The sequence below is a fragment of the Malaclemys terrapin genome, chromosome 7 (assembly GCF_027887155.1).
Source record: "Malaclemys terrapin pileata isolate rMalTer1 chromosome 7, rMalTer1.hap1, whole genome shotgun sequence".
NCBI lineage: Eukaryota > Metazoa > Chordata > Testudines > Emydidae > Malaclemys > Malaclemys terrapin.
The window spans coordinates 98,530,578-98,554,993 of NC_071511.1; the positions used below are offsets into that span (position 1 = coordinate 98,530,578).

At 42.3% G+C, this 24,416-nt stretch overlaps 2 protein-coding genes across 10 annotated transcripts in view; both read right to left on the minus strand.

Moving 5' to 3' along the window:
- Positions 1 to 961: 961 nt before the first annotated feature.
- LOC128840034 (homeobox protein pv.1-like) lies at positions 962 to 14,099 on the minus strand. 6 transcript variants are annotated; one of them, XM_054033483.1, is made up of 6 exons: positions 14,060 to 14,099; positions 9,713 to 10,912; positions 9,330 to 9,570; positions 4,136 to 4,661; positions 3,245 to 3,483; positions 962 to 3,143 (listed from the first exon to the last, which is right to left on the minus strand). In XM_054033483.1, the coding sequence occupies exons 4-6, from the start codon at positions 4,422 to 4,424 to the stop codon at positions 2,829 to 2,831; spliced, it is 843 nt and encodes a 280-aa protein (XP_053889458.1). In that variant the 5' UTR covers positions 4,425 to 4,661; positions 9,330 to 9,570; positions 9,713 to 10,912; positions 14,060 to 14,099; the 3' UTR covers positions 962 to 2,828. The 6 variants fall into 6 exon arrangements, with proteins under 6 accessions (XP_053889458.1, XP_053889457.1, XP_053889456.1 ...); XM_054033482.1 differs by having other exon boundaries at positions 9,330 to 9,604; XM_054033481.1 differs by lacking the exons at positions 9,330 to 9,570; positions 9,713 to 10,912; positions 14,060 to 14,099 and adding an exon at positions 8,474 to 9,009 and having other exon boundaries at positions 3,245 to 3,480; positions 4,136 to 4,399.
- KNDC1 (kinase non-catalytic C-lobe domain containing 1) overlaps positions 13,634 to 24,416 on the minus strand; it is a 116,411-nt gene continuing 105,628 nt past the window's right edge. For 3 of the 4 annotated variants that reach the window (XM_054033476.1, XM_054033477.1, XM_054033479.1), the window contains 2 exons: positions 23,369 to 23,526; positions 20,386 to 23,147 (listed from right to left, as the gene is read on the minus strand). In XM_054033476.1, the coding sequence (XP_053889451.1) occupies positions 22,916 to 23,147; positions 23,369 to 23,526 (390 nt within the window). In that variant the 3' untranslated portion in view covers positions 20,386 to 22,915. Of the gene's footprint in view, positions 14,111 to 20,385; positions 23,148 to 23,368; positions 23,527 to 24,416 lie in introns of those variants that run through there. The other variant, XM_054033478.1, reaches the window with a different exon arrangement.

Consider the following 24,416-nt stretch of genomic DNA (forward strand, 5'->3'; position numbering starts at 1 on the left):
CTTCCTTCTGTTGATCAATGTAGCTACTTCAGGAGGACACATTTTGCATTTCAGAAATAACGTTTACATCTACAACTAATTTAGGTTGTATTCAAAATACTTTCCTCAATGAAATCCACTCATTTTGCTTTTGATTTCTTAAAAGGTCACACTAATAGCAGGCAAACCCTAGGCTTATTTCTTATAGCCCAGAAGAACATTTAAAGCCACAAACCTCTATTTTTCCTATTTAGCTTCCATACTAGGGATCCTGTTCAGAAGACCACGTTTACAGTCTCTTGTACGCATTCTAGCTCAGCACCAGGCCAGCCTATTCAGGAGTGCACAAGGGAGAAAGCAAAACAAAGCCATCTGCATGGGCCAAGCGGTCAGAGCAGCTTAAAGGGATGCGGTGTAGGAGACCTGATCTGAAAGCAATGGAGTCTTTCAAAATACTTTGCGGTAGATTCTCAGTTAGTGTAACTTTTTATAACTCAGTTGAAGTCAATGAAACTAGAACAATCCTTTCCAGTTCAGAGCCGCGGGGGGGGGGGGGGGGGGCGCAGGTGGGGCAATTTCGGCGGCGGGGGAGCCCTTCAGTGCTGCCGATGACGCGGAGCGACTGAAGCCCCCTCTCCCCCCCCCCAAAAAAAAATGCCCCGCGAGCCCTGGCCCGGCGGCAGTCCGGGTCTTCAGCGGCATTTCGGCGGCGGAGGCTCTTCAGTTGCTCCGCGTCTCTGGCAGCACTGAAGGGCCCCCATCAGCCGAAATGCCGCTGAAGACTCGGACCGCCGCCGGGTGAGTACAAGCGCCGCAGCTCCCCCACTTTGCCCCAGGCCCCCTGAATCCTCTGGGCAGCCCTGTTCCAGTTTATCTCCCTCCCCCATTTCCATTGATTTCCATGGGCTGCCAATGGGCCCTTGCCGAGTGTGAATTTTTTTTAAGTAGTAGTAGTATTTAAATTAAAAACAACAACAACAGTGAATCTCACAGCAAAATATAAATGGGCCAGACTAACCAATACTTTTATCTTTGATTTTATTGTAGGCAGCCTTACACCTGGTTGATACTATGGAGTTTCCGAGTATCATTATGGTGGGACCCCGGACTGACAGGAGTCTAAACTGATGAAGAAGTTGCAAGGCTGGATCAATGATAAGAGTAAATAGAAACGTAAATCTGGATTAGTCTGGGTGGGATCAGTTCATGTGAGTAACGGTGTTATTTTTCAGAAGGCTTCCCAGAGGCACAACATTTCCAAGAACATCTATACTTTTAACATTGTCATTTAACTACACTTGGTTGATTATTTATTCTTGCCTGTTAATTTGTTAAAACAAAAGCAAACAAAAGGACAAGTACCCTTTCACGGTACTTGGTATAAAGAAATCTTAAAGGGCTGGGTAGTGTTTTTCAGGGTGGGAAGTTAAAATTTTATACTTTTAAAAAATGCCTACTAATTGCCTTTCTAATTTGTCTAGACATTTTGGGTGGGTCTTTTAAAAGGTATTCCCCAATAATTGGTTGGCTAACACAAAAATACATTTAAAATGTAGCACTAGTGTATAAATACTAAAAGGTAATGTGCACCAGCCAGTCTGCTATGCACACATATATGTAGTTTTGTCAGTGTCACACTTGTTCCACCACAGACTATCAGGGCCTCTCATGTAAATCTGTCTTCCATTCCTTTCTGATCTTGCAAAACATAGCAGTTCCTCCAGGTCAGTCACTACTGTGATTGGCCTGATCCTGAAAGCCCTTGCTCAAGGTTACAAGAGTAATCCTACCGGTGCAGCTATCTGCTTTTCATGTTAATAAGAGCGGCAGGCCCTATTTTGGACAGATCTTTTAGACTTATCATTGTATGCTTAAATGTAGGAAGCTGATTTCCCTAATATTAACACCTTATTTTAGATGCATGAATAAATCTGAAAATGAATCCTATGGTCAGTATATATTAGTGCTGTCAGATTAAATAAAATAGAAGCAGAGCCACCCAGGGAGTAGTTGAAGACACAGGGCCCAATCTTGTTCCTGTTTGTGTCAGTAGCAAACTTCCTATGGTGAAATCCTGGCCCCACTGAAGTCACTCAGTAGGAGTTTTGCCATTGACTTCAATTGACCTAGGATTTCACTTCTAGTGATTTAAATTGGATAATGTTGGAGTGTCTATAATTGTAACAGTTTTAACTAGAACAGGGCACGTATAGGAGCCTCTGTAATAAGGATCAGGCAGCAGCACTAAAACTCAACACAATGTGAAAGCCTGGACGCAGTCAAGTCCATTGAAGTCAATGGGAATTTTGCCATGAGCACATGATTTCACCCACTGTGTGCATACTGCAAGGTTCAACACTCTGTTGGCTGCTGGGTGGTTTGGCAGGGTATTGAGTTTCTCCCGGTTATTATTCTTAAACTCTCAACCCACTTCCTTAAAAGGTGGTCTCCAAGCAGAGTCTATTAAACCAGCTCAAACTGCAAATCTAGATAGGAGCCTATTCCGGGTCCCATGGAAGGGAAGGGTTGGGTTTGGGTCAGGGCTTTGCAGATTAGTTGACATCCTGAATTTAGTAGGGAGGGAGGAAGGAAAGAAAGAAAGAGGTTGTGTTCACGGTTATGGCAAGTAAGGGCTCCGAGGATTTGTGCAAGGAAGTAGAGTGAAAGCTGGTAAGTGTTTGGTTTTATACTCGGCCCCATTATCCGCATGTAAGTGTCCGTATAAAATATTGTCGCTATGTACGAGGAGATCGCATCACAAACACAGCAGGCAGTTGCACGCCTAGGCGACTCCGCAGAGCCAGCGTTAGTGCAAATCCTTCTCTGAGTCACAGGCCAGCCCCGCGGGTTCAAACGGGCAGCAAGAAGGCCCCGGAGTCTCTGTAGCCCACAAAGCAGGGCGCCTGCCAAAAGCCAGGCTCCCCCCGGAACGTGCTGGCGGGGCTCAGGGCAGAGGCTGGCAGTGCTGGGAAGGCGAAGCTGGCGGGTACGGCCTCCGGCCTGGGGAGGTGAGCCAGGAGCGGCTGCTGAGCCGGGTAGACGTAGTGCAGGGGCAGAGTCCCGGCCCGGGCTCCGAAGGGGACGGGGCTGTAGAAGGGCTCCGGCCTCATCTCCTGCAGCTGCCGCTTCAGCTTCATGCGCCGGTTCTGGAACCAGGTCTTGATCTGTGGGGAGGAGAAACAGTGTCACCCAGGCGCCCCCAGAGAGCCCGGCCCGGGCTCCGCCGCCCTGGCCCGGCCTCCAGCCAGCCGCGCGGCCCGCTCACCTGCACTTCGGACAGCTGCATCTTGGCGGCCAGCTTGCGGCGCTCGGCTGAGCCCAGGTACTTGTGGCGCTTGAAGGAGCTCTCCAGGGTGCTGATCTGCTCCACACTGAAGGCGGTGCGCAAGCGGCGGCTGCCCCTGCCGCCGGGCTCCTCGGGGGATTGGCACTCCGAGCGGCCGCCCTCCCAGTCGGAACCGGACTCCGCGGCGCTCCACGCCCGCTTGGCTGCGGCTGGTGCTGCTGGGCACAGAGAGGAACCAGGTCAGCCCCGCTGAGAGCACTCCAGTGGCTGGCGACCTAGAGGGGGCTGCAGGGCTCACGCATCCCTCGGCCATTATACACCACTGAAGGACGCCAGCTGCGGGCAGATGACAAAGGCTTTTCCTGGCACGGAAATCAGCAGTTTTCCGAGGCGATTCTTATCTCCTAAATGGAAGGGCTCAGCTAGTGCCTTGCACCCACATAGCTCCTGGCCCCACAGGCGCTCCAAGCGTGCTACCACGGTCAAACCAAAGGACTCCCTTTGGAGGCTGGCATAGGGAGATCAGATGACTTGCCCACTGTCAGATCTGGAACCTGTGGTAGTCGAGGAAATTAAACTTAAGAGTCCCAACTCCCCGTCCTATGCCCGGTCACTTAAGACCATCCCCTGCGTCAAATCCCAGCTCTACTGAAGTCAACGGCAAAACTCCCACGGGCTTCAATGGGGCCAGGATTTCACCCTTTGTGTCCCAATACACTTAGCAAAGAATAATGCACAATTCTCCTCCCTCCCTCTAGTCATTGTTATAACTTAACTCTCCTCCTTCCCTCTACTCACTGAAGAGACAACAAGAGCAAGCATACATTGGGATGGTCTATAAAGCACAATAGTAGATGCAATTATAATCACCTATAGAGGAGGAAGAATCAAAAAGCTTCTCACTCCTGGGGTCGTTCTTAGAAGAGGTGTCCGGGGTCTTTATACGTTCACCCTTCTTCCCTGTTTGGCTTGCGGTTTGGTGCGGTTGTGGGTTTGTTCTGGAGTTGCAGACTGGATTTCCGACCCGGGTGAGCAATCCATGTGATGCAGAAGTCCTGCCCTGAGTGCCTTCTGCGTAGCTACTGGGCCTTTGCTGTGGTTCATAGGTGTCCTGGCTGCTCTGGGAAAGCCACTCTACAGAGAAAGGGGCCTTGGTCATCCTGGCGGTCTTCTATTTCAACACAAACTAGGGGAGGATGGATTTTTGAGCAGCAGAGTCAGAGAATTCCTCTCTCTGGGTTGCTTCTTTTATAAAGGGAGTCCCAAAGAAAATGTTGTTTATGTAAACAAACATCAAAGGCCCAGATAAGTATCGTCTAATTGCCATCAGGTCTCCCCCACAAAAGATGTTGTTCACACATTTTCCAAAGCTCGGTTAGGGTTGGCTCCACAATGTCTGCCAATAGATTAGTGAACTCTGTTGTAAGTGATTTACAATACTTGTTACATCCTATCCCTATGTAAATGGCACTTATTGCTTGAACTCACAGAAGCTTCAAAAAACAATCGGGAATTTAAAGAGCTTTTCTCTAAAAGGATCGGGTTTTTAGAAATGTACTTTATTTAATTCATATTTTAAGAAAACTATACTTGAGTGAATTGGTAATTTCTACTTTCTGCAGACAACGGAGTACCAATTAAGATTTCCACAGGTCTAATTGAAGTTTGAGATTTTACAAGTCCAGAAATTAGGTTTGTTAAGTTTTATACATATATGTTTTAACAGCTAATTATGAGCCATTGTTTTACTTGGACTGTTTTGACAGGGTGGAGGGGAACATACTGCTTTATGGATATATAAGAAAAAGTTCCTGCCCCAAAGGGCTGGCAATCTAAAGACTTGATCCTGGATTTGACTCTGTGCAGTCAGACTGCTGCACTCTCACAGAGCCTTATTGACTTCAATAGGGGATTTGCCCACACACATAACAAATTGCAGGATTGGGCAGTACACACATCTTATTGCTGGGCATAGTGCTTGCTTGCTACAACAGCCATTAGTATTTAGTTGCAGGATGAAATCCAATTCTACACACTCTTCATGCACAGAACTCCTTTTGACTTCACTGGGATTGCTATGGTCTACCACTTGCAGCAGCATCAGTCAGACTATAAATTACAGATATAGGAAGAGATGGTATAGCTGGTGATCCCAGGATATTAGAGAGACAAGGTGGATGAGATAATCTTTTACTGGCCAACTATGGTCCAGCAAAAGATATTACCTCACCCACCTTGAATGTCTAGACTCAGGAAGAGACCTCAGAAAGGGAAGGGTATGAAATAATCAGCATGTAAATTGGAGTGTTTAAGTAGGCCAGCTTCTTCTTGATTCCCATTTTCTATTATATAGATAATGTATATATTTTATGTAATTATGGATTTATTCTGTTTGTTCATTTTCATATCATATTAGTGTAATAGGACTGATTTTAGATTCATATATGTACTATATAACTAAGAAAGGACAATAAGTGTCCTGGCTAAATCTCAGGCTTTGTATTCCATCCTCATCTGCCTTGCCCTCTCTCATGCTTTTGCATTGTTGATCACATTCAGCTTCTTGTCCTCCTTTGGCTTTCAAAACTATTCTCTCCTCCTTCTATTCTTACCTCTCCCTTCAGACACCCCTTGGGCAGGACCTCTGTACCTCCCCCTCCCCGACTATCCTTGTCTTCTTTCTCTTCTGTCTATGCCCTCCTTCTGTGGGCTCTCCTCTGATTGCTCAATTTCAATAGCCATCCTCACTCCACCTGTATCTTTCCACTTCCGATTTCTACATTAAATCCTGAAACTTGGCCTGTTACTCTGACACACCTGCTGGATTTCTCATTATTCACTTCAGTTTAACATCTCCTGACCTGTCATTTCTATCACCATTGACAATGCCACCATCTCCGTCAATCAAATCTGTAAGGGAAGGGTTCATCTTCCATAACTCCTGCCCAGACCCACATCATCTTATATTTTATTTACTGCAAACTTCCCTAAATCTACAGCACACTCTCCAGTCCATTCAAAACAGTTGGTAAAAGCATTTTCCTTTCCCAGCACTCCTGGCACTTCACCCCGCTTTTTGAATCCTTCCACTTAACTCACTGCATGAAGTTCAAACTTGACTTTTAAGACCCTTCACAGCTCTGCCCCTCCCTACTTGTTCACACTGTCCTACTCTGTTCTGCTGGTTTGTCAGCATTTCACACAAATCTCTGTATTTTCTTCCACACTGCTCCTTATGCAAGGAATTCCTATCCTGCAGCACTTTTTAAGGCCTCTACACACTCCTTCAAATAACTGTTCAAGACTCACCTCTACTAAATTGCCTATAAAAAGAACAGGAGTACTTGTGGCACCTTAGAGACTAACAAATTTATTTGAGCATAAGCTTTCGTGGGCTACAGCCCACTTCTTCGGATACATAGGAAGAAGAAGTGGGCTGTAGCCCATGAAAAGCTTATGCTCAAATAAATTTGTTAGTCTCTAAGGTGCCACAAGTACTCCTATTCTTTTTGCGGATACAGACTAACACGGCTGCTACTCCAAAACCTTAAAATTGCCTATGTCAATTGTACCAATCAGTGCTGGCTAGATGACACTTTATCTATTTAATATGCTATATACATAATTTACATATATATTTGAAATTTAAAATGCTTTCTCATTTGATTGCAATCATTATCCCTAGGTCACTTATCTACTTAAACTATAAACTCACTGGAGCAGGAACTGTGTCTTTGTACATGTTTTTAGACCATCTAGTGCACTGGGGCTGGATTTTGATTGTGGCTTCTGTGGCCAAGTGCTGCAATCTAGCCCTCAAATTTTTCTATGCCTTGGAGTCCCCACCCTTTTACAGCCTGGATAATATTTATCCCATCTCTCACTTTAAAATTTACCAGTGCTACAATAAAGATGGGAGCACAAAACTTGCTTAGCTAGGTGTATAAAACACAATGTAGGCAGAGAAGTGGATACCAGACTGTAGCTAGGGCATTTTTATAGCAATTATTCTACTGAGGGTTGAATTAATTAGCATTAGTCTTGATTAAATGTATACATGATGTGCATAATGGCAAATGTAAATTATTGTGAAAATGACCAAAAAAAAAAAAAAAAAAAAAAGGAAAAAAAATAAGTGGGAGGTTTTCCACAAAACCTTCAGGGAAAACAATGGCCTGTGTTCTAGCTTAGGTAGGGATCTATGTAAGCATCATTTGCCATCTTCCATAATCTCCACTCAACCCATATTTAAAACTAGATAGACTGAATCTGCCTCCAAGAAAGGCTAACCGCAACAGTATTAAAATGCTTAAACCCAGACTACATTACAGCTTCAAACATAGGTAACAATGGCACCCCATTACATACATACTAAAGATGATTATAAAATTTTCTGTTATAGACAGGGCTTTAGCATGTGTCAACATTAGTTTTCCCCAGACCTAAATTTCTCAACTTGTGACAGCAATTGTGAGAATGGGTGCCAGCTATAGCTGGCCAAAATTCTTTGAAACCCAGTTCAATGAGAAATGCCCTTTTTCACAAACCAAATATATTCACATAACTATTCTTTAAAAGAAAAAAACACCCTCATCTGTAAATTTTTGGTTTCCAGCTCCCCTCCCTCTTTTTCCCTCCTTTCCCCCCTTCCTCACTCACGTTTCAGGTCTCACCATCCTCTTTTTTTCTTTCCATCCCCCTTTTCAGTGGGGAAAAGCAAAAACAAAAACAAAATTAAGAGATTTTTCACTCAAAAAATCAGAAAATGTCATTTTTCACTGTTGTATGAAGTGTTGTTGCAGTCATGTTGGTCCCAGGATGTTAAGAGAGCCTAGGTGGATGAGTGATGGATCTTGTATTGTACCAACTGTTCCTTCTCTCTCACCAACAGAAGGTGGCCCAATAAAAGCTATTACCTCACCCACCTTGTCTCTATAACATTTTTCACAAAACATACTTATTTTTCTATCAGTTCTAGTGCCAACATTTAACCATGGTATTACATAAACCTGCTCAGAGCATGAGTGTTGGGAAATTTTAAGGGGAGGTGGAGGCTAGTATAGATAAGAATATGAGGTGCCAACCGAGCTACAAATTATAGTATTTAAATTGGGTCCCTTCATTAAGTTGTATTAATTCATGTGGACCAGAGGTGGCCTCTGGAAGTGAGGGTTGGAAAAGGCTAGACTATTACTATGTAATGTGTACCTGTCATGGGGATAATTAGTTTTTTTGAAAGTCTCAGTAGGACACCTTCTTTCACTAGGATTAAATTCACCTGAAAATTAAAAAAAAAAGTGTTGTATTTTTTTCTGGCATTACTTTTCATTTTAAATCTCTCTCCCCCTCTCTCTCCTTTTGAGTGATTCACCCTCATTATGCATCAGAAATGGGGCAAGTTAAGACATGAAGCTATTTCATCCCTGGCCCCATATTTCCATTCTCCAGACACTGCAGGTGTTTTATATGCAAGCCTTTTTCTTTGTAATCTGCCCATTGTCAAATCATAATTACAATGGTAAGTTGTCAGAGAGCACACAACCTATTGTATATTATATGGAATTAAAAATGACAGCTGAGTCAGACTTTTAGCATCCCCTGATGTATCTGGTTTGTTTTGTTTACAAATTTAAACACCAGTTACATTTATAAATGCAGTTTAAATCTATTAAAGCAACTGTTTCAGCCAAAAGATTGTGTGTTAAATGTAGAGCGTGCAAAGGGGCACAAACTAGTCAGTTGGAACAAAGGTATAATATTAAATAAATTGACAGGTTTCATGCACATCCTACAGGAAGTGTGCTTATTTATCCTATTTACAGTTTGGATGACTTCCAGGTATAATGAATATTACAACAGTTAACAGCCACCTGCTGAACTTGTTGCTTATACTGTCTTATTTATTAAAAGTCACCTTGGTTCTATTTTTATTATTTGGCAGATGTTTGGCTCTTTTTGTGCGTGTACCAGTTGGCAACATTCAAATGCAACCTGTTTTGAATATTTAACTGGTGACTTTTATGACGCTACACAAGATGTTTTCCATCAATTGACTTATCTTTACACTCAGAATCATTCTTGGGGCTTGATCCTGCTCCTATTGAAGTTAATAGGAATTCTGCCATGTCTTTGAATGAGGGCAGGACTGGGTCCTTCCTTTATGCTCGTCTCCAAGCTGCATGGTCATTCTCCGGAGCGTACAGGAATGAAAGCGCTGCTCATTTTCATGGCTACGATTCCAATATTTTATGCAGATGGTCATGTAATAGCCCATAGCTCTCTCCGGGACGTCGGCGCCGCCGCTGCTGAAAAATATTAACAGCCAACTTCCTTTTAACCCTGCAGATCAAAGGCACTGATTAGGATCCGCAATGCAAAGCCAAACCAAGGGCCCTTTTGTCTGGGGAGCCTTGCAGCATCTTTATGGGCTGCGTTTAACTTTAGTACCTAGGACTTGGGTGCCCCGTTCTCTGGCCTCAGACGGCTGTGGGATCCTGGACTGGAGCAGCGGCTGTGCGAGAGGCGGAGTTACAGGTGAGATTAGCCAGATCCTCCTCTGGGGGGCGCTTGCTGCAGGGTTACTGAGAGGATAAAGCTGTTCAAGTACTGTAACACCGTCCCAGTCTAATCACAGGGTCCCCGGGGCCCCCCTTTGTCTTTCCAACGCCATTACCCTGAGGCTCCCTAGCAGTGGCTATTCCCCTGGGACTCCCACTAATCGGTTGATAATGTGGTGGGCCCAAGGACAACAGCCTCGGCCTTTGTTAGCTAATGGGCACCCCAGCTTCCAGCCCCACCCAGGGCACTTCACGGGCTGCCCCCGGCCCCGCTGAGGTGCGAGGCTGACCTCTTTGATCTCGGCTTGGGTTGCTGCTTTGAAGGAGCCGCTCCACCCCCACCCCCTCGAAGCCAGGACTGGAGGGAGGGGAGGGTGAAACCGCCTCCTCTTCGGAGCAGCAGAGCGCTACACCAGCCCGATCGGGAGCTGGGGAAACCTTCCCTCGGCCATTACCGCGAGCAGCCCCAGGCCCGTCCCTTGCAAAGAGACCTGCAAAGGGCCCGGGGCCAGTGGGACCAGCTCGGCGGTGCCCGGTTTCCCATGCAGTCAGGCTGCAGCTGGGAGCAGCGATTTTCCCACCCGTTGCCCACCACCAGTGGCGTGTAATCCCTGGGACAAAACCCCTGGGCCCCCTCCGGTCAGCGCTGCTCTCAGAGCTGCAATGATGCAGATAAAGGGGCATGTTCAGGCCAAACGCGAAGGCGTTCGTCTTCTTTTGTGTCTCTCCCCGGCAAGTCCCTGGGCTTTGTGCATGCGAACGGCGTACGATCAAAGCAGGGTGGGCAGCGGGTGGAAAAATCGCTGCTCCCCTCTGCAGCCTGACTACATGGAACTGCAGGGATAAGGTCGCTAATAAATCGCTGCGGCTTCTGACCTGGAATCATTCTCCAGCCCCACCTAGTTCAGAGGACTAATCCCATAGGAAATAAATATGGTGAAAAGATTTGAATGTCACTAAAGGGGACAAGGTGCCCTTGAACTGACCTCCCCTTCACCAGTCACTTTTCTGATCTCTCCTGAACAGAAAGAGAGCTAGTTTTCCCTAGGGCATTAGAGAGACCAAATGCTGACAGAAATACCAGGAAACTCTAGAAATAAACCAAATGCCAATGTCAAGATGACAATTAAAATCCCTCCCTGTACCTCACTTCTTCAAATGCATCTGAAAGAAGTGAGGTTTTTTACCTACAAAAGCTTATGCCCAAATAAATCTCTTAGTCTTTAAGGTGCCACCTGACTCCTTGTTGTTTTTGTGGATACAGACGGCTACCTCCTGATACTTCATTGTTCCTGTAACTGATCTATATCAAAAATGTCATCAGTTCCAATGGCCTCTCTCTTGTAAGGTTGTTGGTCTTGCTTCCAGTGGTTAAGGGGAACCCGTGGGAAAATTTCCCCCAGGGATACTGTAAATAGAACAATCAACATAGGCCTGTGTTTGGGCCTACTTATTTACCAGGATTCAAACCAGGGGTTGGCAACGTGTCCGTACATGGACACAAGTGTGCAGAGTAAAAAATTTGAGGTCCGTGGGGGCACTCACCTCAGGCAGCTCCCCGTCTCTGCTGTTGCAGGCGGAGGCGTGGCCAGGAGACGCTGTAGGCACCCTCCCCGAGCACTGAGTCCACGGCTCCCAGCCTGCACCTCAAACCTCTCATCCCCAGCTCCACCTCAGATCCTGCATCCCCAACTGGAGCCCTCACACCCCCAACCTCCTGCTCCAGCCCAGAATCCCCTCCCGCACTCTGAACCCCTCATTTCTGGCCCCACCCTGGAACCCACACCCCCAGCCCAGAGCCCATACCCTTTCCCACACGCCAACCCCCTGCCTGAGCCCAGAGCTCCCTCTTGCCCCCCTGCCAGATGGTGATATCAGATGTATCTACAAAGAGAAACTTGCACACAAAAATCCCACCCAGTCTATTACCAATTCAGAGGACATGGACTAGGAATGTGAATGAGAGACCACACATTTCACTTTCATCCTCTGACATCTTTTATAAAGGATAACAAAAAGAGTCTTCCTTCAGCTAATATGTTAAATCAAGGTGGTGGTTGGTTGCTTTGTTTTACCAGTACTTGCTGAAGGATCAAAGTTTCCATGACAAATTCTTCTAAAATTACATTTAGCAAAGTACCTTAAGATAGATCCACCTGGTGGCTTGAATAAGATTAAAGATATTCTTTAGTTACTCACCCAATTGCCTTTAAAAAAAAGAATATTACACAGAAATATAGCTGTGCAGTTAGTAACACATTTGTAACCCCTGAAAGTAACTTTCCACTTTCAGTATTAATTTTTATTTTTCTTGAGTTTAGAACTAGCATTTGAGCAACAGGAAGCCAACCATAGAGCATGCAGCCAGATCTGGCACTCCTTAGGTCATTTATCACTCCCTCTGCCCATGCTGGCCTATACCAGCCAGTGCTGTTTTAAATTGCATTGGTCCGACAGATTAAAACATTTTATTGACTCTTCTTTCCCCAATGATAAATCTTATCCTTGAGCTGCCCCTAAATCATAGGCTAGCATATAGCCATATGAAATGAAAATACATTTTTATATTCCTGTTATCTTTCTCGTCCATTTTTCTCATCTTTCTTGCTTTCATTCGTCTTCTCTCCATTTTTTCTTCTGGTTCCCCACCTCCCACCATTCTTTTCTCTTTCTTACCATATTCTGTTTCTATTTCCTCTTCCAATTATCTCCTCCCACTCATTCACTCTCAATCTTCCTGGGTGCATTCTGCTCTCAATGTCAAATTCAGAGGCAACATAAATGATGTAAATAAGCATAAATGGTGTAACTGATGTGTTTATGAGGTAGAAGATTGAGGTTGAAGCCGGGATGCTTTATCTTAGAGGTGACCTGCAATGAATGTTTAAAACACTGGATTTCTGCCTTTTTTGCTTCGTTGGCAAATTTATTAGTTTTGTGTGTGTTACAGTAGTAACCAAAGTCCTAATTGAACTGAGCATTATACAAACATATACTAAGGCCTGGGCGATGCTCAAAGTTGTACTGGCTTAATTAAAGTTATACCAATTTAGTTAGAGAGGTCCCACTTTGCGTGGTCATTCTTATATTGGTTTGTCTCAGCAGGCACCTGTGAATTTTACTAAGTTGATACAACTAGTTTTAAACTGATAAGAGTCCACACACAAAAATAAATTAAGCTGATTCAAGTTATCCATACACAGTCCCTGTCTCAAGGCAACCCAAACAAAGTTATTGTTGTTCGTTTGGTTTAATTTCTTCCTCCTTGTTATTTTTTTTTAACCCTTTGATATGAGCAATGTCAAAACTATCCATATCTGGAATTGCTGGGGAAAAAAAAAACTCTTGGGTAGCCTCAAGGGCATTTCTGGCTACCACCCACACCTGAAATGAATGGGCAGAAGTGTTGGAACTTTATGACATATCTTTTCATCCAAGTGTTCTTTAGGCATTTGAATTAAATAGGCATTAACCGCCCCCCCCCCGAGCCCCTCAAAAGTTATATACAGGCTGAGCAAACCCCACTGTGCTCAGGTTTTCGTCTTTTGCAATGCCATACATTTAACTACTTCTACACTGAGTATAGCGTGTCAAGGTCTTCAAGACCCGAGACTCTAGTGCATGCATTTTAAAGCATCTCTGCCCTCTTTCTCTTTTTCTGGGGAAGGGTAACCAGACAGCAAATGTGAAAAATCGGGACAGGGGGTGGGGGGGTAATAGGAGCCTATAGAAGAAAAAGACCAAAAAATTGGGACTGTCCCTATAAAATCAGGACATCTGGTCACCCTATGAATCTGGGGGGGGGGGGGGGGGGGAATAGAAAACCTTTCAGCCACTGCTCTTCCCCTCTTTTTGATATTATATAAAGGAATACAAGCCTGATTTTATTTTACTTTGTGGGTCACCTTCAACCTTATTACACACTCCTGTTTGTTGCTACAACCCTGCTCAACTGCCTTGTCTGCACTAGGGACGTTTTTCAGAAGTTTCTCACTATTGTTGACCCTCCTGGTCACTCTACACTCATCCCCCAGTAGTGATAGAAAACCTGAAGCTCTGGCAATCTCCTCTTGCAGCCCCATAGCCCCGCCTTCTGAGGAAAGTCTGGTATGCATGGGGCTTTCAGACCCATCAAATCTCTAGGTTTGAAGAGAATCTCCCTCCTAAAGTGAGATTAGATTATAGGGGCTGAAGAGAAGAGGCATCCTGGGTTCAGGAGAAGGAAAGGTATGAATACCTGCAGTTCAGTGATGGTTGAAGAGGAACCACACATGGAGCTCGTAGGCTTCTGTAGTGAAGAGAAAAAAAATACTTAATGAGGGAAGAAGGGATGTCTGGGAGCAGGGAATAGTGAGGGAGACCAATAATTATGTAAACTGAATTCAGTTAGAGAGAGCAACAAAAACATGCAACAACAATCACCAAACAACTGCAGCCAGTGTAGGACAAGAGGAAAAAAAATTGAGATCTAAAAAAGGGAAAGGAAAAAGGAGTGAAGAAAAGAAACAGAAAAGAAAAGAAAGAACAAACCTAGACTATATATATTTTTTTTCTTTCAAGTCAGATGCACAAAAAGCACCTACCAACAATGTTTGCTTTGCATTACAGTATGTGTTAGGGAATTGCTAATAATAGGTGTAAATTTACTGCTGTTATCTGCAAAGACTGAATATTTTATTCTGAAGGCAGCAAAGGTTAATTTACAGCAGCAGGCAAGTGGCAGCATTTGCTTGCAGAGGCTAGTAAAGAATGTGAAAAAAATGTAATGTGAATAATGGAGCCTGCCTTTTGTGCATCAAACACTTCCATAGCTCATGTACGTGCACACATATTGTTGCATACGTGTACTTTTTATACAGGGAAACAACCCACTATTTTACAATCAAATAGCTCTGGAAAAAGAATGGCCCTTTTTGTCAGCCAAATCCAGCCCCCTGACAGGCCCGCAGCATGTCACATTTCAGCACAAGCCAGGACACATTAAGGCCTGCATTTTATTAGTGTATGGGTTGATTGCTCCTAGGGTTGCCAGTTTTGGTTGGACGTATTCCTGGAGGTTTTATCACATAACATTAATCTTTAAATAAGCTTCATCTTTAATTCCTGGAGACTCCAGGACACTTCTGGAGGGTTGGCAACCCTAATTGCTGCACCTGTGGGGAGCCTCAGTGACAACCGTGGGTGAAGGCACAGCGTTACCCTTGCATTACAGAAGGGAGGGTTGGGGCCGTTGCTGGTATAACTGTACTTACACCAAGAATTTTGCCAGCATAGCTAGGTCAGTCAGGGATCCTGACTGATATAGGTCTGCTGGCAGAAGTGTGTGCCATAGCCGGCCTGAGAAAGATACAGCCAAATTAAGAGAAAAAGTTATAATGGGGAGTGAGAAGTGACTTAACTATGGTGTCAAGTATCAGGGGGTAGCCGTGTTAGTCTGTATCTACAAAAACAACAACGACTCCTTGTTGACTTAACTATGCGCACCACTATACGCTATACCTATAATTTGCCATCTGATTCCAGTGTTCCCCCAAAAGTTCTCATTGCCTCATCTTGACTAGTTTCATTATTGTGCACAGCACCTTGATGTATGGAAATGAGTGCTTTAAAAAAGGGCAGGGAGGTAATTTGCACACTTAACTATGCAATTATGTGGCATGTCCCTGTAAATGTTAAAGTGCCCATGATTAGAATTGTATTTAGCATTTCATTTTAAAATGGAAATTAACAAAATTAGACAGCAGCAGGTTTTCTTTTTAAATTGAACAGGAGTACTTGTGGCACCTTAGAGACTAACACATTTATTAGTCTCTAATACATTTGTTAGTCTCCAAAGTGCCACAAGTACTCCTGTTCTTTTTGCGGATACAGACTAACACGACTGCTACTTTGAAACCTGCCATTTTTAAATGGAGGGATTTTAGCCTGACTCTGGGAGGGTCAGACACTTTTTGTTCCGTACTGGTTATGGGGTAGTTCTGTGTTGCGTTTTAACAGTTTTGAAAAAGCTACAAGGCAAGGCTCTCTAGTGACACCTTCTGACCAGAATACATGATCACATACAGAAAATATTGCCACACGGAGCAGGATGGGGGGTGGGGGGTGGGTGGGGGAGAGAAGAACTTGCTGCTGCTATAACTGTTGTGAAACTGGCCAGTACATATATTCAGTTCTTCAGTACCTACTGCAAGAATAGGGGACTTCAAAAAAATTCACCTTTTTCAACTGCTTGTATAAGAATATTTCGAAGGAAATTCATAATAAGAAAAAACTGTGAGCATAGGGAGAGGCACTAAATATTGAACAAAGGCATTTGACAACTGGGTTAAGTTTGTCATTAACCCTGGGTTGACAAGTTGTAGGAGGTAATAAGGAATTCAGCATTTTCTCTCCAGAGAGATCCTAAATTCAATCGCCCTTTTCCTTTCATAGGCCTCTTTTTTCTACTGTGTTCTGCTCAAATGCTTTATCCACAGGAAATTGTTGTGTTTTTAGATTAGAGGTCAGGGACCCACATATCCTATCCGTTGCATGGGCACAACGTCCATGGACCCTAAGATCCAACTGCAGCTCCTTTATTCTAACATTTTAATTATGTTACATGAGACTAAATTCTAGGCAACAATGGAAAAAATGCAAAGCAAAAGCCCTCCTTGAAATTGAAAAGGTTAGAAGAAAATGAAATTAAAAAAATTTCATGACTGCAGCTGAATGCTTCTTGGGTCCCATCTACACTGTAGAGAATATAGTATCAGGGAACGCACTGAGAGCACTGTTAAAACATGATGGACTTTCTAGAGACATCACATTACTGAGGTAAGGAATTAACATAAGGTTTGATGCCAAAACCACTGCAAAAACAATGCTATTCTTTTACTATATTGTAACCCAAGGCCGGGCAGCACTGTTTATTTGTGGATGGGACCTTAGATTGGCTGTGTTTACTATTAGCATATAAATAGTCCAACTATACTTCTAAATTTACACCTAAGCAAGCTGAATAGGATGGACAAAGCAAAGATTCCTGTTCTCATTGTTATGGAGACCATGTGCATCTGGGTAGAGTTTACATCTTTGATGATGATGCTATTTGCAAGAGCTTACACTGATTTATTCTGTGAAGGCTCTTAGCAATGGACTTTAGGGTCTGGTCTACACTAGAAAATTAGGTCAGCATAACAAAGTTGCTCAAGGGTGCGAAAAATCCATACTCCTGAGCTGGGTAGACAACCTAAATCCCCATGTAGACAGCAATAGGTCAATAGAAGAGTTCTTCTACTGGCCTAGCTGTGGCCTCTCGTGGAGGTGGATTATCTATGCTGAAAGAAGAATCCTTCCCGTTAGAGTAAATTGGGTCTAAACTTAAGCTCTGCAGAGGCACATATAGCATTTTAAGTGTAGGCAAGCCATGAGAGAACACACATTTTCCAGAAATTACAATGTTCAGGCTCATAGTCCCTCCTTGTCCCTGCTAAAGAATTGCAACCTATGCTTCCTTACTACATTTTATTGTGTTGGTACTAAGCTGTGAAGAATCAAGTTAGCTTACACAATGGTGCCCTCACACTAGTGACGCCAACATTAAAACATGAATGAGGAAAATTAGAATAAAAGGGTTATCTACATGGGTTTTTTGGGGGGCGATGGGACTGGTGCAGTAGTTAGACAGACAATGTACTACATTAGATATACTACTAGCCTGATACAGCATGCAATTCCTATGTTTCTAGGATTTCCCACTTACCATATGTGCTTGTGTATCAGTCCATACAGTGCTTGTGGATGTCATACAAAGTACACCAGATTCATAACTGGGCAGCAGCAGCAGGGTGAGAGCCCACTGAAGCTTATAAAAGAGGACTGTCATCCAACAGCAGTTGGAAAGCATATAGCCTTTTCCAAAAGCAACGGCATGAGAAGCTAAAGACCCTGCCTTAAGAAAACTCCATTGTTGTATGCAGTGTCATTGTAGCCGTGTTGGTCCCAGGATATTACAGAGACAAGGTGGGCGAGAAGTTGGTTCAATAAAATATATTACCTTACCAACTTTTCTCTCTCTAGAAAACTCCTGTAGATGACAGATGTCAAGGTTTAATGAGGTGGAGGCAGGACTGGCTCCAGGGGTTTTGCCACCCCAAGGGGCTGGGGGAAAAAAAAAAAAAAAAAAAAAAAGCTGCCATCACAATTGCGATCGGCAGCACTCCGGCAGCAGCTCCACCGCGCCACTTTCTTCTTCGGCAGGAATTCGGTGGCAGGTGCTTCCCTCCGAGAGGGACCCGCCGCTGCTGAACAGCCCGATGTGCCGCCCCTTCCCCTTGGCCGCCACAAGCACCTGCTTGCTGGGCTGGTGCCTGGAGCCAGCCCTGGGTGGAGGTTGCCAGAATAAAGACAGCCAGGCCAAAGCAGACAAGCTCTTCAGCCCCTCTGATTCAGGACCTCTCAACAGGAGGTTGACTAGGCTGAACCACAAAAGACACAGTACACAAGAATGAGTTCATAATTGAGAATTTCTTAAGTTTTTCACATTTGCATTCTTGACCATGAAAAAAAAAGTCATTTACATGGAGAAATGTGTTTTACTTACACACACACCTCTTAAACCTACCACTCTGCTAGTCCTGAACCAAACTCCACCCCAAGATATCCAGCACAGCCTCCCACTAGTGGTAGAGAGATACCTGTTCATAGCATTAAATGCAATACAATGAAATTAATTCCTTTTGAATGCTGAAGGGATTTTTCCCTTACAAAAGTTACATTGTTGATAATTTGTTTTTAAAAGTTATGCTTCCCATCCTCTTTTGCAGGGGTTGGGGAGACAACTTGTGCTTGGATATTAGTGCCCTATTAATCCCAAGACTGATAGATTTCTGCCATTAACTTTATTTCCAAAAGCCTGGATAGTCCTCTAAAGTACAAATTGGCCTTTAAAAGTGTTTCGTTATTGTTTTAATCTCAAGAACTCAAGTCATGGACTAATCCCTTCAACTGAAAAAAAAAATGTGATGGAAAAGTTCCTTAGATGCTTGAGCATTCCACACATTACAAATTGCTACAAGCACACAAGTGTAGGAAGAATAGCCCTTCACCCTGATCCCACCACCATTATAGTCAATGCATATATCCATTTGTATGTTTAAAGTGCATATTCAGCACTGCAAAATTACTATGAGTTTTCCTCAAATAATTGTAGATTTTTCAATGTGACATTCAGAAAAGGGTTCCATATTGCATTAAGCCTGTGTATTATATACAAAACTCAAAAACAGGAACCAAAATGTCTCAACAAGACCCCTGAAATCAACTCAAAACAGGAGGAACAAAGTAGAAAAACCAGAAAAGCAAAGATCTCAGTCAGGGTATATACCGAATTTGCTCCCTTTAAGAATCACAAAATCCCGCAGGAGACTACCTGCAATTTGTGCGTCTTTCTATACACGCACACACCCAAGTTGGAAATTCCCAGGCATAGATTTCAAATTATTTTTCTAGTGTTTTTATTAAACAACTTCAGGTCACACAGACTTTGGATTCAACATCAAATGTGTCCTATTTTTCAGTTTTTATTGCACAAATGCAGTGTGTTCCTGGGTTTCTGGGGCTTAATCTATCTCTCACTTACACTGGAGAAAGTCTGCAGTAACTACCCAGAAATCCAGGGAATGGCACCAGCACACAGATAGCCTGAAGTCTGCTGTAACGTATGCATAAGTCTACAATGCAATTAAACACTTGTGGCTGATTGGGCTCTGGGGCTGTGTAATTGTGGTGTAGATGGTCTGGCTCAGGCTGGAGCCTGACACAGGCCAGCCATGGGTGTTACATAGGGAATGTCTACATTGCAGAAACAGCCACAAAGGGCTGAAAACACAACTGGGGATGCAGGAAGGTCCTGACCTCTCTCACTTTCCTCTGGCCACACCTTCTTGTCCACTTTATGTGACCAGCAGGGCTGGGGGAGTGGTATAAAAGCCTCTACACTGGATCTAAACCATGGAACAATCACCCTTCAGCTTGTGGAGCCCGTCAGTTAACTTAGCTTTAGGGCCAGATTCTGCCAGTAGCACAGCACAAAGTGACTGTGTAACACTGGAGGATTTGGTTCTATATATTTTGGTAATAGAGCCATTAATTAATTAGTTTTATGTTGTGAACTTTAGGAGTATATTTATTGCTTTTTCTTACCATGTAAAGTATGCTAGAGAATTTTAATGAGTTGACAATCTGCAATTTTAAAGGTTTTGGCTTTATTTAATCTCACTTGGTGGGGATGGACATGTATAACTTCTCAAGGATTGGGAGGCGAATGTAGGACCAGATCCTATAGTACTTAGGCAAAGTTCTCATTGATTTCAATGAGAGTTTTGCCTGAATAAGGAGTGTAGAACTTATTCCTTGGACAGGACATTCAAATTCTGCTTTCAGTTACACAGGTGCAATTTCTATTGACGTCAGAGAGTTCACATGTCAGTAGGAAGTATACCATGTAACCGAGAAAACTTTGGCTCATTCCAGCCTACAAATCAGTCATGTATTTGTGTCAACAACAAGCATACGACTAAATGAAACCTGTCTAGAAACAGTTTTATTTAAAAAACTATCATGCAGCATATAGGCAATTGGCTTATAGTAATGCCCAAAGAGCGGTTTCCCTGTGAAACAATTATTTTCAGCAATTTTTATTTACATTAAATATTTTATTTCTGATTTTGGGATGATGATATCTTTATTAAATACAAAATCTAAAAGTTTAATATCTGATTGGCAAGAACATAACTTTCCACCATATAAAAGTACTGCAAGAGTAATTCTATAAATTTAAGTGTAATATACTAAAGCAATATATAGAAGGTATGAAATAAGTTTTAGATGCTTGAATAGTATCAGTCATTTTCATGAAACAAACACAATATTTCCTTGGCATAGTAGTCATATAAGTACAGGTAAAGGTTTTAACTGAAATATTAACTTGCTCACACAGGTGCAGAGCACACTTCATCTTTTAAAATATAAATGCTAAATAAACACAAAAGATTTTATAATAATCTGACTGACCCTAACAAACTGCTGGTTGTACAAAAATGCATCAACTAAACTGTTTGGCCCTTCACACTGGTGGAGCTTAAATCACTTTATGGACTGCTATTTTGCTCTGACAAGATATAGCTTTTAAGTGGATGGCAACTTTTTGATTGAGAAAAAGCCAACAACTAAAGATAATTAAGAACAGGTTAAAATAAGATAGATAATCTATTTTAAAAAGATTTGTCTGGCAATTCTACATCTGTCATTGCCATCTTTCTTCACATACTGTAGTAATGTAAGAATACTTCAAACTACAGTACTTTTTATGTTGCAAATATATTCTATGAACACAATCAAAAGGTAGCAACAAATTTTACTTCTTTAGTTGTGATTCAGGATTCACAGAATTGCTTCTTAATGACAAAGATTTATGCAAAAACTTCCTGATCACAGAGAGAGATCTGTTCTCAGTTACACCAGTAACAGAGCACAAATTTGGCCTTGTGTTGAAAATACATCACAGTGTGAAAAAATAATTGTAGTAGTTAATGGAAAGAATTAGGACACCCTGGGGGAAAGGGGAGCAGGAAGTTGGTGATCATATATTGCCATCGGATTGGGATCTTTTTCTCTTAAACATTGGACACAAACCACAACTTAAACACATGCATTTTCTATTGAATATTTACAAATTCAGCAGCAGCAGGGTGTTACACTAGAAATTTATGTTATAATTTACAAAACACTACAAGTGTGCATCTCCCAATTTCTTATTAGTAAGCCATTTTCTTCTGTACCTAAAGATCTTAAGTCTTTCTAAACAATACAGAGTAAATGTCATTACAGTCAACATGACCAGGAGAACACTCCAATTACAAGAATATTTCCATGCAATCAATCCATACCTGGGATTTCAACAGGATGCTTCTCCTTTTTGAAACACAGTTCTGACACCATCACTTTATGATCTGAGAAATGCATTTTACTTGTTTATGTTAGCTGTTTTTTTGCTAACATTAAGACCCCACCCTTCTGAAAACAATACAGAAATACTTAGCTTTATCAACAAGATACAGACAACGTTTTAGAGATTTTGCATAAGCCTGGGGTACCTTAATGAACTTTCTAGCTATAGCACCACATTTCATTGCCAGTCAGAGTGTTTTATAAACTCAGCTCACTGTAAAAATATTATAAATACCAACTTTGGCATGATGTAGTTACAAATTTGATGCAGTTATTTTGTGTTATCATACTTTTGAACATTGCAATACTAGGGAAGTAACCTCAGCACAAGGCATAATCATGTTCATGTAAACTCACATACAGATTTTACAACTATTACTTATCACAACTGGAGATGAAGCAAGCAAGCCTTAAAAATGAGTCTTTTCATTAGGCCATGAAGGCAGAAGCAGATCAACACAGTGGTAAAATGTTGATTCAGATCTGAATTTTATATAGAGATAGGCTGGCTCAAGGGCATTAAAAATACACAGTGCAGTGTTTCTCTTTTTACTTATTCTGTCTTGATGTCCAATGGGAAGATTCTCCATCACTCAAAATCAAGAGTGTAGTTTTGACATTCATAATTTAAAACTAAGACAAAAGCAAACCCCATCAAAAATATAAGGCTAGCAGAGGATCTATATCCATACATTCAAATACATAGTGACAGGCTACAAATGTACAGTGCTTACATTAAAAATATAACCTATGTTTTGTCAATTATAATATGAATTCTCTTAGGCCAAAGCAGCACTGAAAGTTGAAACATTAGCTTCTTTACACATTACTTCTCTTCTGACATCATCTAAGGACTATTTTCATACTAGAGACTAGTCATTCTTTTTTCCCCGTTTCTTAGGTCTAAGATTTTTCATTAGCTAGCATTTTATGATTCTGTGATAAGAAATATATCCATTTCAGATAGATACTGTTTTAGATAGTTTTAAAACTACTTTCACTCGAGTGTTTGCTTGGGAATTGATACAGGAGCCAAAGCCATTTTCATTCACAGTTTTATATGCAGGAGTTAGAATTAAACAAGCAGGTAAAATGTAAACAATTATTGAAATGTTGCCTTCATTCTGCGCAATGTGTCCTGAATTTTTCGGGAATGTTTTTCAGCTGGTATCTGATGGAAGTTGGCACAGTTGTCAGCTGCTAAAGCAGAAATATCTGCATCATTAAAATGAGCTATTCTTTGTTTGAGGTAAGACTGGAGCTTGAAATCTGTAGTAAAGGTATAGGGATTTTCTTGAAATGCATGAACCTGGCTCACAACTTTTGCAATGTTTCTTTAAAGAAAATAGAGAAAAACATTAGTCTGCTTTAGTGCTGATAATAAAACATTAAAAGGAAATTCAAAGGCACATGGCATCCATTTGTACAGTATTTCTCTCTCTAATAAGTTGCCAAAACGACTTAAGTGTTTTAAACTGCCAAAAGTGCACTGATGTGTTACTTCTTATGACTCACTAGACAATATAGGTGATATATGTATAATTAAAATAATTACCTAAGTTTAGTCCACTTATGAGCTCCGTTTGTCATAGTAAATCCTCCAGTTTCAAGCTGCTGGACGTGCATGGCCAGAACATGGGCTGATGGAATTGTAGGGAGCGTTTTGAATCTCTCTCCTTCCATCAAACACAAACTGTCACTTTTTAAAAACACCTGGTATAATTTACACAAGGAAAGCCCGTGATAAATGTCAGAGCAGGCTTCATGAAGTAGTCCTCGGTTTTATGTCTTTAACAAACATTTTTGTTTTACAGTAATTTTTTCATGTACACTATAGAAGTTAAAGTAGAGATGAAGGAGATAATGCATTTTATCAACCTGGTGGCAGCTCAATTAAGGTAGAGTATGGAACAGAAGTTACTTTAATTAGAAGATAGCCCATATGGAGTTCTTAATAAACGTTTCTAATTTACAACCAACATGTTATAGCTGGAATCACAGAATGCACCTTAGGGCTCAGCAAACTCAGTTTCACAAGTACATAAAGTTAGTGATGAAATGTTATGACAATTACTGAGAGATGTTGTTTGAGATTTTCAAAGGTCACTAGGGGACACAGCTATGTAATTCCCTTTTAAATTAATAGGAGCTGGGTGCCAATCTCCTAGCTGGCTCTGAAAATCTCTGCCCTTGTTTTCAGTCATTCAAAATAGAGTTTTACAAAATACTAGAGTGAAAGTGTTAATATTTAACTCTTGGTATGTGGTATCTTTAAAAAGTGGCAATGGGTTAGGCCTTGCATCAAAAGCCTAAATAATGGAGCAAGATAAGATGTCCAAGATGATTTTATTAGCACTACTAGCAGTCTGGGGTACTGCTGACAACTGAGGTATTCCTGAATCCCTTGGTGGGTAAGTAGACTGGCCTTTGTTTTGGGCTAAATAGTCCCAGGTGTTATTTGGTAAGACTGAATTGAGCATCCCTGCCTTCGCATTTTTCTCCCTTGGCAGTCAGTTAGAGCTTGAGCTTAGAGCAGCGGTGGGTTATCCACTGGAAGCTGCGGGCGGCCACGCAAATGTAAACAAATGGTCTGGCGGCCCGCC